Source organism: Dreissena polymorpha, chromosome 1 (assembly GCF_020536995.1).
Source record: "Dreissena polymorpha isolate Duluth1 chromosome 1, UMN_Dpol_1.0, whole genome shotgun sequence".
NCBI classification, from domain to species: Eukaryota; Metazoa; Mollusca; class Bivalvia; order Myida; family Dreissenidae; genus Dreissena; species Dreissena polymorpha.
This window is the reverse complement of record NC_068355.1, coordinates 59,789,696-59,811,517: the sequence shown is the minus strand read 5'-3', so window position 1 is coordinate 59,811,517 and position 21,822 is coordinate 59,789,696. Positions and strand designations below refer to the sequence as shown.

Below are 21,822 nucleotides of genomic sequence, written 5' to 3'. Positions count from 1 at the left end.
TAAAAATCTGAAAATTATAAAGTGTTGCCACGCGAAACGAATGAATAATTTGGAGATTTCTGTTGTTGTCTTTATATTATGTGAATCTACGAGGATTGCTTATTAAAATTATAAAATACATCGTTCATTGTATGAGGAAGGGTGGCCGAGTGGTCTTAGTGGTAGACTTTTAACTCCAGGGGTCAGTGGTTCGAGTCCTGCTAAGGGTTACTTTTTTATTTTTTTATTTTATTCTTGAATTTTTACTGGAGATTTTAAGATTCAATTTTTACATTTATGAATATAAAGCATTTGATGACAAACTTCAAAACATGCCAAAATATGTGAAAAGGCCCCTTTAAGATCTTTATACGTGGATCTTTGAATACACAAATTTATCCCTGAATGAACAATATTATATATGGTATGTTTTAACGCTAGCATTTTTAGTTTTTCATGTTTTACAGATGTTGTTGTTTTCGTATTGTAATTACTCTGAATATACGTAGCATAAAACGAAATTGGTGCGAAGTTGGTCGATTTTGATCACGTTATTCGAACTGTTTTTCCCTAAACCGTGAAATAACACGTGTAAACCCCGTTAGATTTCCTTTCCAAAATTTTACTCCTAATAATAGGTAGGTAAGCAATAACAATGCAATTTTTGTCGGACAATAGTGAATTGCTTACGTTTTAAAATTCATTTTTTGGTAAAATAATATTATCCGTCTACAAAAGTGGTCTTTCTATATAGAAAAGTATATGTATGCTCATTGGGTGGCCAAAAGTGATACATTTCCGCGATCTATCGACTAGCAGCTTGGTATTAATTATCTATCTATCTCATAGTACTGCCTCACGCCTCTCGCGAGTATTATGGGCAGGGTGCGCGTTGGCTGTTAGTAAAGTAAAAGAGTAAAAGCTGAGAAAGGTATCTTTCAGCAAATTAAGAATTTGTACAATAATAAGGATAGTGTTGTTAGGTTGTTAAGAGATTTAAAAGTCATATAGTATACAAGGGGTAAAAAAATGGATAAAAGCAATTCCCATGGGTTTAGTGGCTAAGTTGGGCTACTGCCTGCTTGAAGCTCTCAAGGTCAGGCAGCATTGCAACGGGGTGGGGTAACCTGTTCCACAATACTGTGGTGTGGGGGAAGAAAGAGTACTTAAAGTAATCGTAACCTGTATGGACTTGACGAAGACTGAGGGGATGCATGTGTCTGTTTAACCTGGTTGGGGCTTCAAGATAAGATGGGATGGATATGGCCACAAGATGGTGGTAGACTTTGTAGAAAAGGACGAGTTTGGCATCTATGCGTCTGTTCTCAAGGGTGCGCCAGTTGAGTGTATTTTGAAGTTGTGTGACACTGGTGTAATGGGAGTAGTCATTTTTTACCCATCTGACTGCTCGCCGCTGAATCATTTCTATGTTGTGTTTGTTGACCTGAGTGTGTGGTGACCATATGGGGGAAGAATATTCAAGTTGGGGACGTACTAGTAGCAACCCCAGCTAATTTTTCATCAACATCTGTTTTTAAAGGCAATTGCATATTTGAAAAGAGCTCTTTAAGAGCTTTTCAGAACAGTTTTTCTTTTTAAAATATCTTAAAAAATAAAAAAGTTATGGGAATTTGAATATTGCTAAAATGCGCACAAATTCTGAATTTTCTCCCTATATAAAGTGAACAAGGAAGCGCGACATTCGCGGCACCGGAAATTCAAGTTCATACATTTTTACATAGTAAAATTGCCATAACTTTTTTATTTTTAGAGATATCTTCATGAAATTTGGAACATTTGTAGATCAATGTATACTCTGTTCATTATAGTATTATAAACCCTTTTAGTTATTAATACACACATGGTAATGATCAACACATTTAGGAAGCATATACATAATTTTATTAGAGACATAATTGTATTAGAGACATTATCTTTTTTTCGAAAGGCATCAGGCTAAAATATCTACAATTAGCACATTTATTCACTCAAAAGCAATATTGGAATTACTTAAAATGGAAACCGGTTTTTAAAGGCAAATTTAACTAATTTAGTCTTAACTCTCTAATAAAATTTTCACAGGTGTTTGGGGGGGGGCGGAATGTCTTTTCATCGTTTTGGGACGGGGACATGCACACATTCTATAACTTTCTAATCGTTGAAATAAATCTATGAATATTTCTTATATATGTTATATATGTTGTCTTTTGTTGGTGCCTCTTTCACATTCCATAACCATTCAAAATTCAAACAGTCGGGCACAAATCCAGCAGAAATTAGGAATTGTTTCTGAACCGTCTGAATGTCTTCTCGTAGAGGCCATTTGTACTGGCCAAGTTTTCTGGTGGTAGTCATGAATTTAACCACAAAGTTTTCTTTATCTTTAACTTCAAAATCCAGACCAGGATACCAAGCATCCTGGTATGCAATTGCAACATATGCATTACAATTTAAAATTCTGCATTTAGATTCATCAAGTCTTTCACATTTTTTCACCGGGCACTTTTCTTTAAATTGACAAGTTTTTTTTCTGGTCACATGTTCTTGAAACTTTGGTTTTGACATATTTTTCTGTTGATGCTTTGAATGAAGGGTTAAGATGACACAGTAAATTGAACAACACAGTTGAAATTTCCCCATTTTTTCTATTAAAGTATTTATTTCAAGAATGAGTCCATTCTTCTGCCTGTTTATAGGCTACAAGGTTTCTGCCTTCTTCTAAAGAGAGGTTGTTATACCATTTTCATGACAGAATGGTCCTGGGTAGTCTGCCATTGACTTCCTAGATCTACTGAAAAAAGGAAAGAAAAGTCAGACCTACATCATCAGTACATGTATAAATCATGTTAATATGCAACTTTTACAGTGCAAAAAAATTCTCACAGGCCAGTGGGGATATGCACATTTGGACAATTTCTACAATGTCGGGGCAAATTTATCGATTTAATCATGTCAACGATTGTTTAGATACTTAAGAAAACTTATTTTCATACATATAATTTACGGATAAAAACACCTTTGAGGGCATTTCATAACAGTAACACAGGGTTGGTTTCCCTACGATTCGATCGCACGAGCAAGTGCCCGTCCTTACATCGAAATTACATATTTGCACTGAAATAAATAATTAATCGAGTCAAAATCAAGGTTTCTAGAACTCACCTTTGTATTTATAATAAAGTTGAACCACATGAAGATGTTTTCTTCAAAATCGTCGATAGAAAAACGTGTTTACGATGCGTAATCAGTTAATCAAAATGGCGGTCAAAGGTGAAAAGCGAGGGTCGCCGCGTGACCGGAGTAAATTTGAATAAATTACTACGTTCGGCTTAAAATGCGGGAGGGTTCCTATTGTTTCCGACAAATTTTTTTATATCAAATTAAACTTCAGAACATTCCCTACAATATGATATATGATGCATAGTTCGGAAATCAGTACTTTTTGTAAAAAATCGGCGACACTTTAGGGGACTATATCTTCGATTCGGATGAACTTAAAAATTTGCATCAAAGTCATGAATGGAGGTCGTGAACTTTTCTAAATGGATTCGTCCATCTCATTAATATTCATAAAGTTTAAGTCACCCGCGAATAGGAACAAAGAGTACATGTGCCACGCGCCGAGTGCATGAAAGATGATAATCACGCGCAACAGCGAAAAACCATAATATTTATTGTTTATTAACAGATAAAACTGGGTTATAGTGGGTAAAATACAAAAGTAAAACATGCATTTTGTAGAGAATTTTATTTGCTTTAAAATGAGACCAATTATAAAAATATTCATCTACAAATGTAATTTTAATCCCCAAAATGCCACAGGCGGTGTAGACTTTTCACAGTTTTCCAGATAAAATGTGGGATTATCGGAGATTAGCTGGGGTTGCTAGTACTAGTGTTTGATAGGATAGTGATTTGACCTTTTCATGTTTTGTCTTGATGTTACGTTTGAGGAGACCTAATGTTTTGTTTGCATTTGTTGTGATCCTGGAGATATGTGTGTTCCAACTTAAATCATGGCAAATGTCAACACCAAGGTATTTTGCGTCCTTAACTGGGGATAGGATTTGACCATGAAGCTTGTATTGGTGCGCAATGGGCTTACGATTCCGTGTGACATGGAGGACCTGACACTTGCCAGGGTTAAACTCCATGTCCCATAGCTCTTCCCATTTCTCTAGTTTACTGAGATCGTCTTGTAAACTTTGACAGTCCGCCTCGGATGTCACTGTTAGATAGATGGCAGTGTCATCAGCAAAGAGGCGAACTTGGGATGTAACAAGGGAAGGGAGGTCATTTATGTATAGTAGGAATAGGAGGGGGCCCAGGACAGAACCCTGAGGCACTCCAGAGGTAACTGGGACTTGGTCAGACTTAGTACCATCTACTACGACTGATTGGGATCTGCCGATTAGGAAGGATTTGATCCAGGATATGGTCTGGTCAGAAGCACCATGTATCTTAAGTTTATGCAGTAATTTGCGGTGATTGACTTTGTCGAAGGCTTTACTAAAGTCTAGTAGGATTAGGTCTGTCTGTTTACCTGATGCAAGAGTTTTCGCTAAGTCATCTACTAACTCTATAAGCTGAGTCTCACAGGACCGCCTTTCGCGAAACCCGTGTTGCAGCTCATAGAGTATGCTGTGTTTGGAAAAGTGTGTGGATAGGCTAGATGCGATAATGTGTTCTAGTAGTTTGCATAGGACACATGTGAGTGATATGGGCCTATAGTTTGCTGGGTCGCTAGTGTTACCTTTTTTAAATTGAGGAGAGACGTTTGCCTTTGTCCAATCTGATGGGAGTTGACCAGAGTCTAAGGACTTTTGGAAAATCAGTGACACTAGGTCAAGGATCTCATGCCGGAGTTCCTTGAGGACAATGGGTTTGATCATATCTGGGCCAGCAGCCTTATCTACTTTACTTTTATATTACCTTATAAAAGATGACATTTAACCTGTTCATCAATATTAAATGTCCATTTGTGTTGATTTCGTACTATGATATTTGATATGTTTACTGAATTATCCTCCGATTACCATTTATCAAGCAGTTAAGGAAACAAGTAACGAATTTCTGAACTAAGGTTCATGTTAAGTGCCAAAATGACCCCACATTAAAGAAATTTAAAAATATAAAAATGATCAGTATTACACAAAATAAATAAATGAAATTTACATATGGTTTAAATAATTATATATTATTTCTACATATGTATACATTTTCAAGAAAAACAATCACAAATCTTAGTAATAATGTCATTATTAGCAAAAATTATCCAATATATAGCAATCCTAGTCAATATAAATTGCCGCCATATAGTCTTTTGATGATTTTTGCTTTGGCAGACTCTTGGCGTCGATAGTCCACTCTATCTTTTTAATAGCGAGAGTTCCGTCCCAAATTTCGGTCGCATCACTTCTGAATTTAAATACACACATATTTGTGACTATTATGAAAGAACGTTGCCTTAATAGTATATAATGAGCAAAATATATCGAAATTAACCTGTTAATAAACTATATTTCGAGTTTGTTTCATCCAATATAAATCCTTGTATAGTAAAGGTTCATGTTATCTCCCTTGATAGAGGTTAAATTCAACTATGTTTGTAACTGAGTTCGAACAAACAAAGTGTGCAATATGCAAAAAACGGTAAGAAATGAAATTAGAAATAATAATCATAAGAAGAAGAAGAAGCATAAGAATAATTATAACTATTATAACTCAAAATATTTGAATCAACAGTAACGAAATACCCCAAAAGTAATAGGTACGAAATAGCTAAGGTACGAAATAAGAACAACAACAACAATGCCAAAATGGTTGCCTTTGAGAAAATAATCGTTCAATGTCTATGATTTCGAACGAAATAAAGGTAATTTTTGTGATCTTAGTTCATATTTGTCAAACAACGGATAGATTTTGGAAATATACACTTGAAAATACTGTAATTCCCATAATAGTATTGTATTTATTTTTCGTTATGGTTTTTACAGACCGGAGTTTCAGCGTTCAGATTTATTCTGAACGCGAATTATTTCAGCTAATAGCAATCCATTAAAAAGAACACACATGAACCAAATAAAACCACCAACAGTATTGGCCAGTTATATTTACATGTCAGTGATTTTTTTTGCTCAAATTTACAGCCGAATTTCGGCTGCTTCCCAATCGCAAAAATACACGTTTTTTCCCAAAAATCTGACCAAAATTTCCCAAAAAAAGGCCCAACTTCCAAAAAAAAAAAAAAAATATTTTTTTTTAGAAAGAAGTCTCATATAACTTAATAAAATCTAGGTCTCAACTTTATTTTTAAAACATCTTACAAAATATATAACTAGAATTTAGTCATTTTTGTCCATAAATCATTCCCAATCTTGCCACTTTTATTGATTAAAAACAAACAATTTGACCAGACTCCTTTTCTAGAAAACTCCCTGAACATGCACTTAAAAACAATATCACTTCTGTTACTTATAATCCTATTTATAATGCTTAATTTTTCCCAATTTCATGGTTTATCGCGCTATTTTTCCCAATTTCACGGTTTATCACGCTAATTTTCCCAATTCAAATGGCACAGGCTGTCACAAATTAAAGCAAAAAAAATCACTGCATGTTTATACCATGAGTTGCTAATTATAGAATTTGGAAAAAGTCTTAAGTTTCCAATTGCATAGCATGCGATCAAGAGGAGTTATGATGTTAGGAAATATATTTCATGAAACTATATCATTTTCCTATTACCTCCATAACAATGACGCTTACATGAAATTCACTAATTCAATAGAATCTTGATACATTTCAGTCTCCTCCCTATTTAATTTCATCTGTCGTCCATCTTTGTCAGCAGTTTGTATTGATCCGCATTTACGAATTTATTAAATATTGTTTACATATTATATTTATTTGATTAGATAACTTGAAAATACCTCATAAACAAATTATAAGAACTTAAGAACAAATCGGTAATATTTTTTAAATTGTCGAAATTGAAAAGAAATATTTTTCTAATATACTTCTGGCAAATAATGGCTAGCTGAACAGGTAAACATGACAAGACGATAACAAATGCATTTTTTGATCAATGACAAGGTTTTTATAGAAAGGTCAATGTTCACTTGGTTTAATATGTACGTGTGCCCAACATTTGTATAATTCATTTTTCCGATCCCATAAATATTATGCCTAGATCGTTAATTAAAATATTGTAATGTCGACTTCCTTTAAACCGGATGTTTTATGCCCCACATGTTTGACGAACGGGTAGGGTGTTCGAGCAGTGACATAAACATGTTGTAATTTGTTTAAAGGTAGCAAATTAGTCGTCTTTCCGAGTCTTATATATTTCAAATTAACAATACACGTTTATGCCTTTTGGTTATATAGTTTATTTTTTGTATTTGTGTCATTTTGTGACTATAATGAGTACTGTATTGCGAGTAAATAAGTAAATTTGACAATAAAGGTTCACTGGAAAGTCCACCATACTAAAAGTAGTTCCCAATTATTTTGTTAACTTTTGACGTTCTTTGGTGTTTTTCTTTTGGATGTTTTAGGATTGTTGGTGTGTGTTGTGTGGACTTTTCATTTGTAGTACCTAACATTAAGTGTATACAATATTTTGACCAAGGGAATTTGTTCAATTTAACTCCGTTTGTTATTTTGATAATTTCATGCATGCGCTGTATATTTCTTCAAAAGCAACATTTTGCATAATATTTATTAGCATTTACTGATCTGCTCTACTAGTATTTACAAGCCTATTGACATATAAATTGAACTAGAAATGGCGCGGCAGAGGCCGACGCGTATCCCCACGCCGAATGTTTGACCTAGGTGTGCACCAGGGTTGGTAATGGGGCCATGCATAGCTGAGATTGACCGTATTGTCATAAGAGAAGTTCATCATCAATTAGAAGTGAATTGGTGTAGAAATGAAGAAGTTATAGTAAAAGGCAATTTTGGGTGGGTGTGACATATGTGGGCAGGGCGCCCCAGGGTTGGTAATTGTGCCATGCATAGTTGAGATTGACCATATTGTCATAAGAGAAGTTCAGTATCAATTTGAAGTGAATCAGTGTAGAAAAGAAGAAATTATAGTAAAAGGCAATTTTGGGTGGGTGTGGTCTATGTGGGCGGGGCCCCAGGGTTGGTAATGGGGCCATGCATAGTTGAGATTGACCGTATTGTCATAAGAGAGGTTCAGTATCAATTTGAAGTGAATCGGTGTAGAAATGAAGAAATTATAGTAAAAGGCAATTTTGGGTGGGTGTGGTCTATGTGGGCGGGGCGCCCCAGGGTTGGTAATGGGGCCATGCATAGTTGAGATTGACTGTATAGTCATAAGAGAAGTTCAATATCAATTGAAGTGAATCTGTGTAGAAATGAAGAAATTATAGTAAAGGCAATTTTGGGTGGGTGTGGTCTATGTGGGCGGGGCCTCAGGGTTGGTTATGGGGCCATGCATAGTTGAGATTGACCCTAATGTCATAAGAGAAGTTCAGTATCAATTTGAAGTGAATCCGTGTAGAAATGAAAAAATTATAGTAAATGGAATTTTTTGGTGGGTGTGGCCTATGTGGGCGGGCGCCCCAGGGTTGGGATTGGGGCCATGCATAGTTGAGATTGACCCTAATGTCATAACAAAAGTTCAGTATCAATTTGAAGTGAATCCGTGTAGAAATGAAAAAATTATAGTAAATGGAAATTTTTGGTGGGTGTGGCCTATGTGGGCGGGGCGCCCCAGGGTTGGGAATGGGGCCATGCATGGTTGAGATTGACCGTATTGTTATAAGAGAGGTCCAGTATCAATTTGAAGTGAATCGGTGTAGAAATAAAGAAGTAAATGTAAAATAACCTAAAAAAATGAGTGATAATTTCTGACGCGGCCCCACCCCAACCGCTATAACTTTTGACCCAGGGGTCAGATCAAAATTCCAAATAGTGCAGGGTCGCACATATGCTCATAGCTACCATGTGTGTAAGTTTCAAGGTTCTAGTGTTTTTAGTGTAGGAGGAGATAGTGGCCAGGACGGACAGACAGACAGACGGACATACGGCGGAGATAACCACAATATCCCCACCTTTTTTTCAAAAAGCGTGGGGATAATTATTTGCCATAATATTTATTGAACTATTCCTTTGTGAAAAATAAGCCTTTTTACACTTTACTGTCTTTACATGAACCTTTATGCAAACAATGCAGCAATAAACAATATACCTTTAAAGATTGATATATTGACGGTATCATGCCAAAATTGTTTATTCACAGTGTACATCAAGTAGGATTTTACTGAAATAATAATGGGACTTCCACTCTTATGACTGGGACGACCAAAATTAAAGTATTGGAAGTCAGGACTTCAACTTTTGAAAGCTAGTGGATGCTCACTGTACAAATGATTTGATTCAGTAATATCTACTGACAGCACCAACAGATGATTGTATAAAGGCATTTTAAGCTAGTACTAACTTATTTTACCCGTTGTTTTCAAGAATGACGTCAAAAGGACCAGCTCAAGCTGTGCAGGTGTTTGGGCGTAAAGTGAGTATAATTTGCCTTACTATATTGTCCCAAAGTGTTTAATTCACAGCCCAGGGCTCCCGCTGTCGTTCGCCATTTGAGCCATTTGCGAAAATATTGAGAATTTGGCTCAAGAAAAATCTGATTTGCGAAAATGCTAAAATCTCGTAAAATTTCATTGAAAACATCCGCCATTTAAATCCAGACTGGTTTTCTATAATGTTCTCTTTGTTTCAATGAAAGTGTTCGCAATTGAACAATAAACGAAAACCGGTTTGCACCAGAACATGCGCCATCGCGTGACCTTATTGTTATTGAAGTGCACGTGGTAGCTGGCCAATCAACATTGAGTTCGCTCACACATAATATTGGGTCATTCATGCGCAGACACTGGATACTTGAAATACACAGCTTATATTGTCGTCTGCCAACAATATAGCGGCCGATGGCAAAGGTCGTATTTAAAGATAAACAAATGAAAAAGAAGCGTAATACTAAATAAATCATTTCCATGCTTATCACTTTACACCTTTCTACCGACTATTGATCTGAATTAAAGGATGATAGGCCTAATAAAATAATTAGTTCTATGTCGATGCTGTAACACTTCTCAGTTTTTGCAGAGTATCGTTTGAAATTAAAAGGTGATAATTAAGTTGTTTTTTACCCACAAACTGTGCTATTGTTTAGCAATATGTCAACCAAATTGTATATTAATTACATATTTGCTAGGTTACTGGTTTTCATTGTCTGCAGTCAAACGAAATTCACATTTATTTCGGGATCCAGACATAAGCCCCCCAGGACAAAACCCCCCCAATGAAAAAATGAACATTTGGACAATACCCCCCCAGTAGAAATGACAGGTAGGATATAAGCCCCCCAGTGCTTATTTTGCATCTGGAAATTTGCCCCCCAGTGCTTATTTTAGAAGTGGACATTTGCCCCCCAGTGCCTTATTTTCAATGACATTACTCGATTGAGCAGATAATCATGTCCAATTATCACCACCTGATTACTCAAAACCTTTGAGATGATAAACCATTTCTCCAATTACCACCACTAAAAGGCTTAAAGAATGCAAGGGATAAATAAGAATATACGGTGTTAAAAAATGATCTTTATTTTGCAATTAAAAATACAATAGCAATTACAGTTGTACATACTTTAAAGCAGTTTATCACAAAAATGCAATTTATAACATCAAGTGTTTATATAGAGAGAATTATCATATATTATGAAGCACAAAAGAAGCACATTTTTGGAAAGAATTAATATTCTATATAACAATAAATCCATTTACACATGAAAACACATTATATTATATTGAAAAACAAGAAATTGTTGCTGGAATTAATTATTGCATTATATACGTTCTAACCCATTGAACCATTGAACATTTTTTAATCAGTCTCACTGGAACAACTCATATCAATCAAATACATGATATTATTTGCACACTTTTGACATGCACTCTTCGAAACTTAAATTGGCATCAATACTTAAATCTGATCAAATGTCCAAGCGCCTGCAGAAATGCAGAGACAGTCTTCTTTCCCTCGGAGAACTGTTGACACAGACTCTTCAACTTCTGTTGGTACTGTTTCACTTCCTTTCTCACCCGTTTCCTCACTTGATCACCCTGTCTCAACCGTTCAAGTTCTGTCAACACATTGGTCTGATCCTTTTGAATGCTACTCATACAATACCACAGACTGGGGTTCTTCTGTCCTACTAGATAGGCGAATCCATTGTTCCAAGACTCGCAAATATTGTTGGTACGTGACCCGTCATTCAGAGTCGCTTCATTCACATTCCACATATCAACTGGATACCTGGGATTGTTTGTTCGGGTAACTTTGATCACTCCTCTTGACCCCCGGGTTGACTGGTAAGGGCCACTAACATAATACGTGTCAAAATATTCCAATATTTCACCGAGTTCTTCTGGCATAACTGAGCGCAGGTACCGCATTCCCTCCTGCACACAGTCTGTTGGCAAAAATGCCAATCCATCGATCATTCCACAGAAGTGTTTGATAGACTCATCTTCTTTGAAATGTGATAGTTCTTTATATACTAAATTTTTGTTAATTATCACTCAAACAATGTAACTACAAAAATAATTGCCTTTAAATGTTGTTATATGTGTTTACTTTAATAATCATTATTTGTACTAAATTATGATAATTATTATTGATAATCCTTTTGATTGATTAACTGAAGAAGCCTTTAATTTTCATCAACAAGTATATGATCAAAGCCACATGTCACACCTTTAACAAGCTGATAATCCCTTTGATTGATTAAATAAAGAACAATTAAAATTCTTTAAGATGTTTGTTTAACCAAAGATTAGGCAATTAAAGTGAGTTTCCTGACCTTTTTTATTTCAAATTATAATGATCCAAGTTTCTATGATTATATATTTATGAGATATGAAGCAATACTGAATCCAAATATAGAGATATACTAGTCTAATGGAAACAACATATGATATTAGCCATGGGGGGCAAATGTCCACTTCTAGAATAAGCACTGGGGGGCAAATTTCCAGATGCTAAATAAGCACTGGGGGGCTTATATCCTACCTGTCATTTCTACTGGGGGGGTTTTGTCCAAATGTTCATTTTTTCATTGGGGGGGTTTTGTCCTGGGGGGCTTATGCCCTACAATCATTTATTTCATGTGCAAAACGAACACACTTTTTCGGACGGTCGTTTTCGGATACATTATTTTTCGTCGATAATAATTTATTTTCGATTTTTTTTATAGAAGCAATAGAATGAGAAATACACATGCGGTGATACGGACGGTGAAGTTTATAATATTTCGAATTGTATTCACCTGAAATTGCAATTGGAAAGACTATAATAAAGAACAAATAGTGAGGGCTCTGGGTGGGGTGGAGGCTTTGCTCTTTATTTCTTTAGGGTTCAACGGTTCCTACGGCTGCGGTTCGTAGACCCCAGGCCTAATTTTGAGGATTTCAAATTTGGGACAATCGACACCAATGTTAAATATACATGTATGAAATAACTTATGTTTGTACTTTGACAAGTACCATAATCATTATTCCTATTTTGTTAATTGTATGTTATATTATGATGTGTGATATGTCCTTGTTGTCATTAAAAGAAATATAAGCAAGTTGATTTTATATATTATTATTTCAAAACCAGTTTTCGCGCGCCGAAAAAACGAAAACTGGTTGGCTCAAAGAAATTTTGGGCCAGCGCTAGCCCTGACAGCCTATTAAGAAATGTGTTCTTGTAAACTCTATTACCAGTTTTGTGAGCTTTATATGAATATAAGTAAATAAAATAAACGTCTCCATAACCTAGTGGTTAGGGTATTTTCCTACAGAACAGAAGAGGTCTGGTCACATTTTGAGCTGGCTTTCATTTTATGAGAGGTCACTCGGCCTATGTCCAGCATCTACTATTCCAGGAAGCTTATAGCGGTTGACTCGTCAGTTCGTCTGTCCATATGAGCAGTGATTTTTATGCCCCCAAAGGAGGGCATATAGTGATTGAACCGTCCGTCTGTCTGTCCATCACACTTTGCTTTTTATGCCCCCGGATCTAATGATTGGGGGCATATTGTTTTTGGCCTGTCTGTTACTCTGTCCCAAAACTTTAACCTTGGTTAAAGTTTTGTGATAACTTTTGCAATATTGAACAGGGAATAAGCTAGAATTTACAATCTATGGGTCCCTGAACTCGTAGATTTTAGACCAATGAGTCTTAGGCCAAAATTAATGAGTCCAACTTGAAAAAGAATGGGTCCCAAATTTTGAAAGATACCAAGTAGTGAAGAACATTTAAGTGACACTAGCTCAATAACTATATTTTGCATTAAACTTTTAATAATCTCTAAAACAGTGAATTTTGAAACCAAAAAACAAATTCAGGGTTATCACTATCTTGTTTGCCTTCACATAGGCTATAAGTGTCTCTTACATGAATGTAACCTGTTACAAAATTTCAACTTGATTCAAGTCAATGATAATATTATTGTTAACATCCGAATTGCGAGCCTGATAATATTATTGTTTACGTCCGAATTGCGAGCCGTTGACCTACCGTTATTTAAGTTTAGAGCTGTTTGTTTTGGATCTAGCTTCAACACCTTATTTCCGAGGCATTATTTCTGTATTATTTATGACTAAGTTACAAAAAGTTAAAGTAGGCCTTCATCCGGGGACTCTAGAAAATATCATAACACACTCTATTTAAAAGGTCGATTCTAATTGGTTCGTATTATACAGCTGCAGCTCGACTAGAGCCAATCAAAAGACTTGTTGCAGTCTTCAATCCTCATTCGATTAAACTCGGCGTTCATCGCAACACTTTTGACTCATACCCAAGATGGTTTGTACTTATCGTGATTCGCGTATGTGTTAACGGATTCGCTTCAGCAATGCGTCCGAGTGGACGCACATATTTCAAAATTATGCGTCTATTTCGATATTTGTGCATCATAGACGCGGGACGCGCATGTTGATTATTCCCTGATTGAAGATAGCAACTTAATATTTGGCATGCATGTGTATCTCATGAAGCTGCACATTTTTGGTGGTTAAAGGTCAAGGTCATCCTTCATGGTCAAAAGTAAAAAAAATACAATCCAAAGGAAGTAATAAGCTTTAAAAGGAAGATGATTTCTAAACCTGCCAAATGACATATTGAAATTTTATTTCAAAGCGGCGCAAAAGGGGGCATTGTGTTTCTGACAAACACATCTCTTGTTGGTTTTGATAAAATGCTCATAACTTCTATGTCGCTTCATATGTAACCTTCATATTTGGTATGCATGTGTATATGGACAAGGCCTTTCCATACGCAATCATCGCAAACAAATTTTGCCCCCCGTGACCTTGACTTTAAACTTCGGGTCCGCGTTTAGGTCTTGAACTCTGCAATTAGGTTTCTAACTCTGCATTTAGGTTTGAAAAATGCTAAATTGTTGTGATATTTTTATCCAAGTTGACTGCTTGGTCAAGCCTTGTGGTATACTTAATACTAGAATTAGTGCGGCCGTGGCCGACACGTATCGCCATGCCGCATCTTATGACCCAGGGTCAGATAAAAATTCCAAATAGTGCAGTGTCGCACATAATTTGTGTTTAAGTTTCAAGGTTCTAGTGCTAATAGTGTAGGAGGAGATAGCAGCCAGGACGGACAGACAGACGGCGGAGATAACCACATAATCCCCCCGCTCCACTTTGGAGCGTGGGGATAATTGAAATAAGATTAATTTACCAATATTATCAGTGCAGACAAATAGACACAATAGTTTACTATATGATTATCAATTTTGATTTCAACAGAAAACAGCAACAGCAGTTGCCCACTGCAAGAGGGGTAAAGGCTTAATCAAGATCAATGGCCGGCCTATAGAACATATGGAACCTGAGGTCCTACGTTATAAGGTGAGAACTCTTATACTGCTCAGAATTCTTGTAGCAAATGCTTTACTGGATAAACGTACTTGTATCACTACCTAACTTTGTGTCTTCCACAGGTGTTTAGCGTGTGACTATGATATATATATATAACAAGGCAGTGTTCATTCTGGGCCAGATTGCTGGTGGGCCAATGACCCATCAGCCATAAATTTAGTGGGCCAAGGCCCATTTAAAGATTATGTATGGGCCACCTGATTGCAGGATGTATGAGAACAATCAGCTTCATGTCTATTCAGAGTACAAAATGTACTTGTCCGAAAATTCGAACAGCCGTTAAAAAATGTTAATTTTACTATGCTTTTTACAAATTTCACAAAAGCATTAAATTATTTTTGTAATCGTACGACAACCACGTAAATTTCTCTAACCTACCTTCGTGGAATTTATGATCATCTACATTTTCCGAAGGTTTCAACATTTGTTCGCTTGACCAGCAAACGACGTAGGCCTACTCGCTTTGGCTGAAGCATCTGCCGTTTTGCCACCATACTGATCAGAAGTCCGTTCACTTTCCCTTGGTTTTTTGTTAAAGAACTGTAAGAGAGTTTTTAATGCGCAAATTATATTTATGTATGCGCCCGAATGGAACACTGATATTATTTAGATTGCGCCCATTACCGTATTTTACCATGTATAGCGCGCTCCCATGTATAACGCGCATGCGATTTTTTAAAGCAAAAATGGAGAAAAAAAAGAATTCAAGATAAAAAACCTGAAAATTGGGCCGGAAATTGCCGCCATTCTTATATTGCGCAATCATTTAATCCGAGTTGTTCGGGTGCTTAATGTTTTGTTTTAAAGTAGGGAGCGTTTATACGATCAGGAGCATGGGTTGCAAAGCACTATATTTTCGACAATTTTTAAGATTATTCTCTCGAGAACACCGTATATGTCCTTATTGTCGCGCACTGCGCGTGTTTTTTCAAGACCCCTGGGCGTGAAATTCGAACCACTATTACCTATTCCTCACATTTGAACAGTGTAACATTTTCATTACCTGCCGCTCACAACATCGTATGACATAGTCTTCTGCAGACCCGCAACATCGCAATGTCCAATTTTACGCAAATCGTCCGTGGATCCCATTTTATTTTTCATAGACTTAAATATTTCCCCATTAAGAGATGCTCCCGATTAAATCCAGTTTGACCCGGTATTTCGCGCCGTCACTGCGTCTAGTTGATCGGTATTTATAGTGAGTCAAACAATACACCCGAACGCTCAATTCCACAGTTGGTGTTATCGGCGTAAAGCCATAAGACAAATATCATTTGCTATTATTTAATTGGACGATTGCCATTGAGGAACAAACACACGATTGGTTCGGCATGTTGATTGCTAGACAAAGGAAGCCAATTTTGTCGGCGAGAAACTTGTCGCTTTATTGCTTCAGACAGGAAGCGGCTTTCCTTTGATGACGTCAAACTGTCAATTCACATAGAGGTGCAAATTTTTCGGAATTGCTAACATTAAAATTTGGATTAAATTATCAAAATAAAGCAAAAGCGAAGTTGAGAAATATGATTGAAATAATTAGCGTCAGTTCAAATAAGACGTTTTGCGTTGTAAATCAACGAGTTTTCATGACAACAAAAACTTAAACAAACAATACTGCGACGACGCGGGGATTGATATACCTCGATTTTTTTTAATGAACAATCAATAAAGAAGTGTGAAAACACCAACAAAGACATTTTTTCATCTTTTAATTTTTGTCAAAACTGTTACTACCCCGTTCATTCCTACCCTTTCCCGCTTTTTTGTTGTTTCGACAACGGCCCTTTCAGTCTATAACATTATAGGGTGTAGTTTTCTGCAATAAAAAAAATGGCGGCAATTGTGAAGATTTACGATTATGAAATGGATTTTTTGCAATTTAGCAACCAGGACAGCGTTGTGTCAATGTATTACGCGCACTGAATTTTTATTTTAAAATTTGAAGGTAAAAAACTGCGCGCTATGCATGGTAAAATACGGTAATATTTTGATGCGGGAATCCCGCAATGGCGCTGCCCAGAATGAACACTGACAAGGTATTCAACTAAAAAATTACCAGACAATGTGGTGCATCGATTTGAACAGCCATAACTTCATCAATTGTGCAGCAATTTCCATGAACTTGTTCTTATTAAACGTAGAAATTAATTTCCCTTCTGGAAATGTAAATACATGTATCTGGCAATATTTTTACAAATGCTGGGTCGAGTAACTCAAGTTGTTAGAAATAACTCGATACACAACTAGCTTGTCCTACTCATCTAACCCGATTCAAGTATAAAATCTTCAGGGAGTAAAGACACACCGTTGCCTTGTACCAATGAAATCACCAACTCGTGTGTTTAAATTTAAAACGGTCTTTTTATTGAAGTTTTTTGTCATGTATCATATCGTCGCTGTCGTTCTCAAACCTCGTACCTACAAAATGCCAACTTTTCGGGAGAGAGAAAAAACGTCACATTTTTTTTATAACGATGTTTTAGAAAAGGAAATTCTGTTCAAATACCAAAGAAATGAAGCTGCAAAATCCGGTATAAGCCGTATACGCGTTAGTCATACTGATAAGTCAGAAATGGTAGCTACAATATTTCGTCTCCACGGTTATGTCATTTTTATGAGGTACGACAATTCATCCTGATAGGAGACCTCGCAGCAGCAAATATAAAAAGGTTTTTGTCAAATTTGTCCAAACGAAATGACGTAACTTTAGTGTAAATGACGTAGCAATAATTGCTATGACTTTTCGCCTGACAAAAAAGCCAACAATCAAGCAAAACATTTCATCATGTGACTTTTTCAAGGGCTCTGATTGGAGTAGAGAAACTAGAGATAGCCCAAAACACGTGCCAGACTTCATATTTTCGGAAAAGACGGGAAAAAATTGAAAATTTTGGAGCTACGAGGTTTGAGAACGACCGCGAATTTATAAACCAGATGTGAATTTTGCTGTTTTGTATGATTGCATTTTGTGTCAGGTACTTTAATTACTATTCTTGTTAGTCATATATCTGGGAAGTTTAAGGTGAATGCGTGCCCATAGCTGTTGAAAATTGTGTGTGTTTTAATTATGTGCAACATTAATTACCAGGCTTCTATCAGTTGCATGACCTGATGACGAGTGTTGCAACATAAAGTGTGAACGTTCCCTACTTGCAGTGAGCATACAGACTTCAAGTATGCTCTGCAGGGAATTGGGCAACAGAGTTGTAACTTATATATGTAGCATGTGTTCCATTGCTAACTAAAGCAGAATATTATAACTTTATAGTACATTTTACTGGAAAAAGGATAAGCAATCTTCCATTGATTTTTTTTTAGTGTATACCAAAATGCCACCAGCAAAAACAATAGTATCCCCATCAGTCTTTCCACAATGCGGCATGTGGGAGTATTTGTCACGTCTGTGAAAAAGCTCTAGTTATAAATTGTGTTATGGTTTCCAGGACAATTGACAGATTTGCTGATCTGGTCACAGCTATTGAACATGTATGGTTGGTTTAAATAAGCCTTGTAACACACAGGAAAGTTTCAACATATTTAAACATATGGCACAATTAACAAGTCTATTGGATGTAAGTTGTTCTTATATGCTTATGTATTCACCAATGATGAAAGAAACCAACAAACCGACTTCTATGGCAATGAAACGCTGTGATTACGTTACACTTTCTGAGGTCATAACATTTGTATGACATTTAGAACAATAAAGTAGTTTTAGGCTGGTAGATCATTTCTCAAAATGATGAATGCATGTCATGATCATGTGCATAAAGTGTCATCCCAGATTAGTCTGATGAAAGTGATGCTCTACATGATCATGTGCATAAAGTGTCATCCCAGATAAGTCTGATGAAAGTGATGCTCTACATGATCATGTGCATAAAGTGTCATCCCAGATAAGTCTGATGAAAGTGATGCTCTACATGATCATGTGCATAAAGTGTCATCCCAGATAAGTCTGATGAAAGTGATGCTCTACATGATCATGTGCATAAAGTGTCATCCCAGATAAGTCTGATGAAAGTGATGCTCTACATGATCATGTGCATAAAGTGTCATCCCAGATAAGTCTGATGAAAGTGATGCTCTACATGATCATGTGCATAAAGTGTCATCCCAGATAAGTCTGATGAAAGTGATGCTTAACCCTTTGCATGCTGGGAAATTTGTCGTCTGCTAAAATGTCTTCTGCTGAATTTCTCAAATTAGCATTTTCTTCGATTTTTTTTTCAAAGAATACTATCAGAATAGCAAACAGTTAGGATCCTGATGAGACGCCACGTTCTGTGGCGTCTCAACTGGATCCAAACTGTTTGCAAAGGCCTTCAATATTCGGTTCCAGCGCTGAAAGGGTTAAACCGACTTTTATGGCAATGAGACGCTGTTATTACTTTACTCCAGCTGAGGTGATAACATGTGTGCAAATTAAATGAAGTATCAAATTACTAGTGAGATAGTTTTAAATGTGACCTCTGTATGTGGAAGATACATTCATTAATGTTCTTGTTAGTAAAATATATTGGATTTTAGTAGTAAAAAGGCGATGTATATCTAAAGGTCTTAGAAATACTTACTTCATAAATAGATATATGATGATTGTTTTCAATTACGTTTTTTACCTGTGCAACATTAATTACCAGGCTTCTATCAGTTGCATGACCTGGTGACGAGTGTTGCAACATCAAGTGTGAACGTTCCCTACTTGCAGTGGGCACACAGACTTCATGTATGCTCTGCAGGGAATTGGGCAACAGAGTTATATATTTATGCCCCCCTTCGAAGAAGAGGGGGTATATTGCTTTGCTCATGTCGGTCGGTCTGTCGGTCGGTCCGTCCACCAGGTGGTTGTCAGACGATAACTCAAGAACGCTTGGGCCTAGGATCATGAAACTTCAAAGGTACATTGATCATGACTCGCAGATGACCTCTATTGATTTTGAGGTCACTAGGTCAAAGGTCAAGGTCACAGTGACCCGAAATAGTAAAATGGTGTCCGGATAATAACTCAAGAACCCTTAGGCCTAGGATCATGAAACTTGATAGATAGATTGATCATGACTCGCAGATGACCCCTATTGATTTTCAGTACACTAGGTCAAAGGTCAAGGTCACAGTGACCCGAAATAGTAAAATGGTTTCCGGATGATAACTCAAGAACGCTTAGGCCTAGGATCATGAAACTTGATAGGTAGATTGATCAGGACTCGCAGATGACCCCTATTGATTTTGAGGTCACTAGGTCAAAGGTCAAGGTCACAGTGACCCGAAATAGTAAAATGGTTTCGGGATGATAACTCAAGAACGCTTAGGCCTAGGATAATGAAACTTGATAGGTAGATTGATCATGACTCGCAGATGACCCCTATTGATTTTCAGGTCACTAGGTCAAAGGTCAAGGTCACGATGACCCGAAAAAGTAAAATGGTTTCCGGATGATAACTGAAGAACGCTTATTCCTAGGATCATGAAACTTGATAGGTAGAATGATCATGACTTGCAGATGACCCCTATTGATTTTCAGGTCACTAGGTCAAAGGTCAAGGTCATGGTGACCCGAAATAGTAAAATGGTGTCCGGATGATTTTGTGTTTGGTACTTTAATTACTATTCTTGTTAATCATTTTGTGTTTGGTACTTTAATTACTATTCTTGTTAGTCATATATCTTGGAAGTTTAAGGTGAATGCTTGTCCATAGCTGTTGAAAATTGAGTGTGTTTTAATTATGTGCTACATTAATTACCAGGCATGTGGGAGTTGCATGACCTGGTGACGAGTGTTGCAACATCAAGTGTGAACGTTCCCTACTTGCAGTGAGCATACAGACTTCATGTATGCTCTGCAGGGAATTGGGCAACAGAGTTGTAACTTATATATGTAACATGTGTTCCATTGCTAACTAACGCAGAATATTATAATTATAGTACATTTTACTGGAAAAAGGATAAGCAATCTTCCATTGATTTTTTTTAGTGTATACCAAAATGCCACCAGCAAAAACAATAGTATCCCCATCAGTCTTTCCACAATGCGGCATGTGGGAGTATTTGTCACGTCTGTGAAAAAGCTCTAGTTAATAAATTGTGTTATGGTTTCCAGGACAATTGACAGATTTGCTGATCTGGTCACAGCTATTGAACATGTATGGCTGGTTTAAATAAGCCTTGTAACACACAGGAAAGTTTCAACATATTTAAACATATGGCACAATTAACAAGTCTATTGGATGTAAGTTGTTCTTATATGCTTATGTATTCACCAATGATGAAAGAAACCAACAAACCGACTTCTATGGCAAAGAAACGCTGTGATTACGTTACACTTTCTGAGGTCATAACATTTGTATGACATTTAGAACAATAAAGTAGTTTTAGGCTGGTAGATCATTTCTCAAAATGTTGAATGCATGTCATGATCATGTGCATAAAGTGTCATCCCAGATTAGTCTGATGAAAGTGATGCTCTACATGATCATGTGCATAAAGTGTCATCCCAGATAAGTCTGATGAAAGTGATGCTCTACATGATCATGTGCATAAAGTGTCATCCCAGATAAGTCTGATGAAAGTGATGCTCTACATGATCATGTGCATAAAGTGTCATCCCAGATAAGTCTGATGAAAGTGATGCTCTACATGATCATGTGCATAAAGTGTCATCCCAGATAAGTCTGATGAAAGTGATGCTCTACATGATCATGTGCATAAAGTGTCATCCCAGATAAGTCTGATGAAAGTGATGCTCTACATGATCATGTGCATAAAGTGTCATCCCAGATAAGTCTGATGAAAGTGATGCTCTACATGATCATGTGCATAAAGTGTCATCCCAGATAAGTCTGATGAAAGTGAT

The 21,822-nt window shown here is 36.5% G+C and overlaps 1 protein-coding gene across 1 annotated transcript in view; it reads left to right on the top strand.

Annotated features, from left to right (window-relative positions):
• Positions 1-502: 502 nt before the first annotated feature.
• LOC127831180 (40S ribosomal protein S16) overlaps positions 503-21,822 on the top strand; it is a 38,258-nt gene continuing 16,938 nt past the window's right edge. The window contains exons 1-3 of the mRNA XM_052356177.1: positions 503-617; positions 9,478-9,526; positions 14,838-14,939. Coding sequence (XP_052212137.1) covers positions 9,479-9,526; positions 14,838-14,939 — 150 coding nt within the window. The 5' untranslated portion in view covers positions 503-617; position 9,478. The remainder of the gene's footprint in view (positions 618-9,477; positions 9,527-14,837; positions 14,940-21,822) is intronic.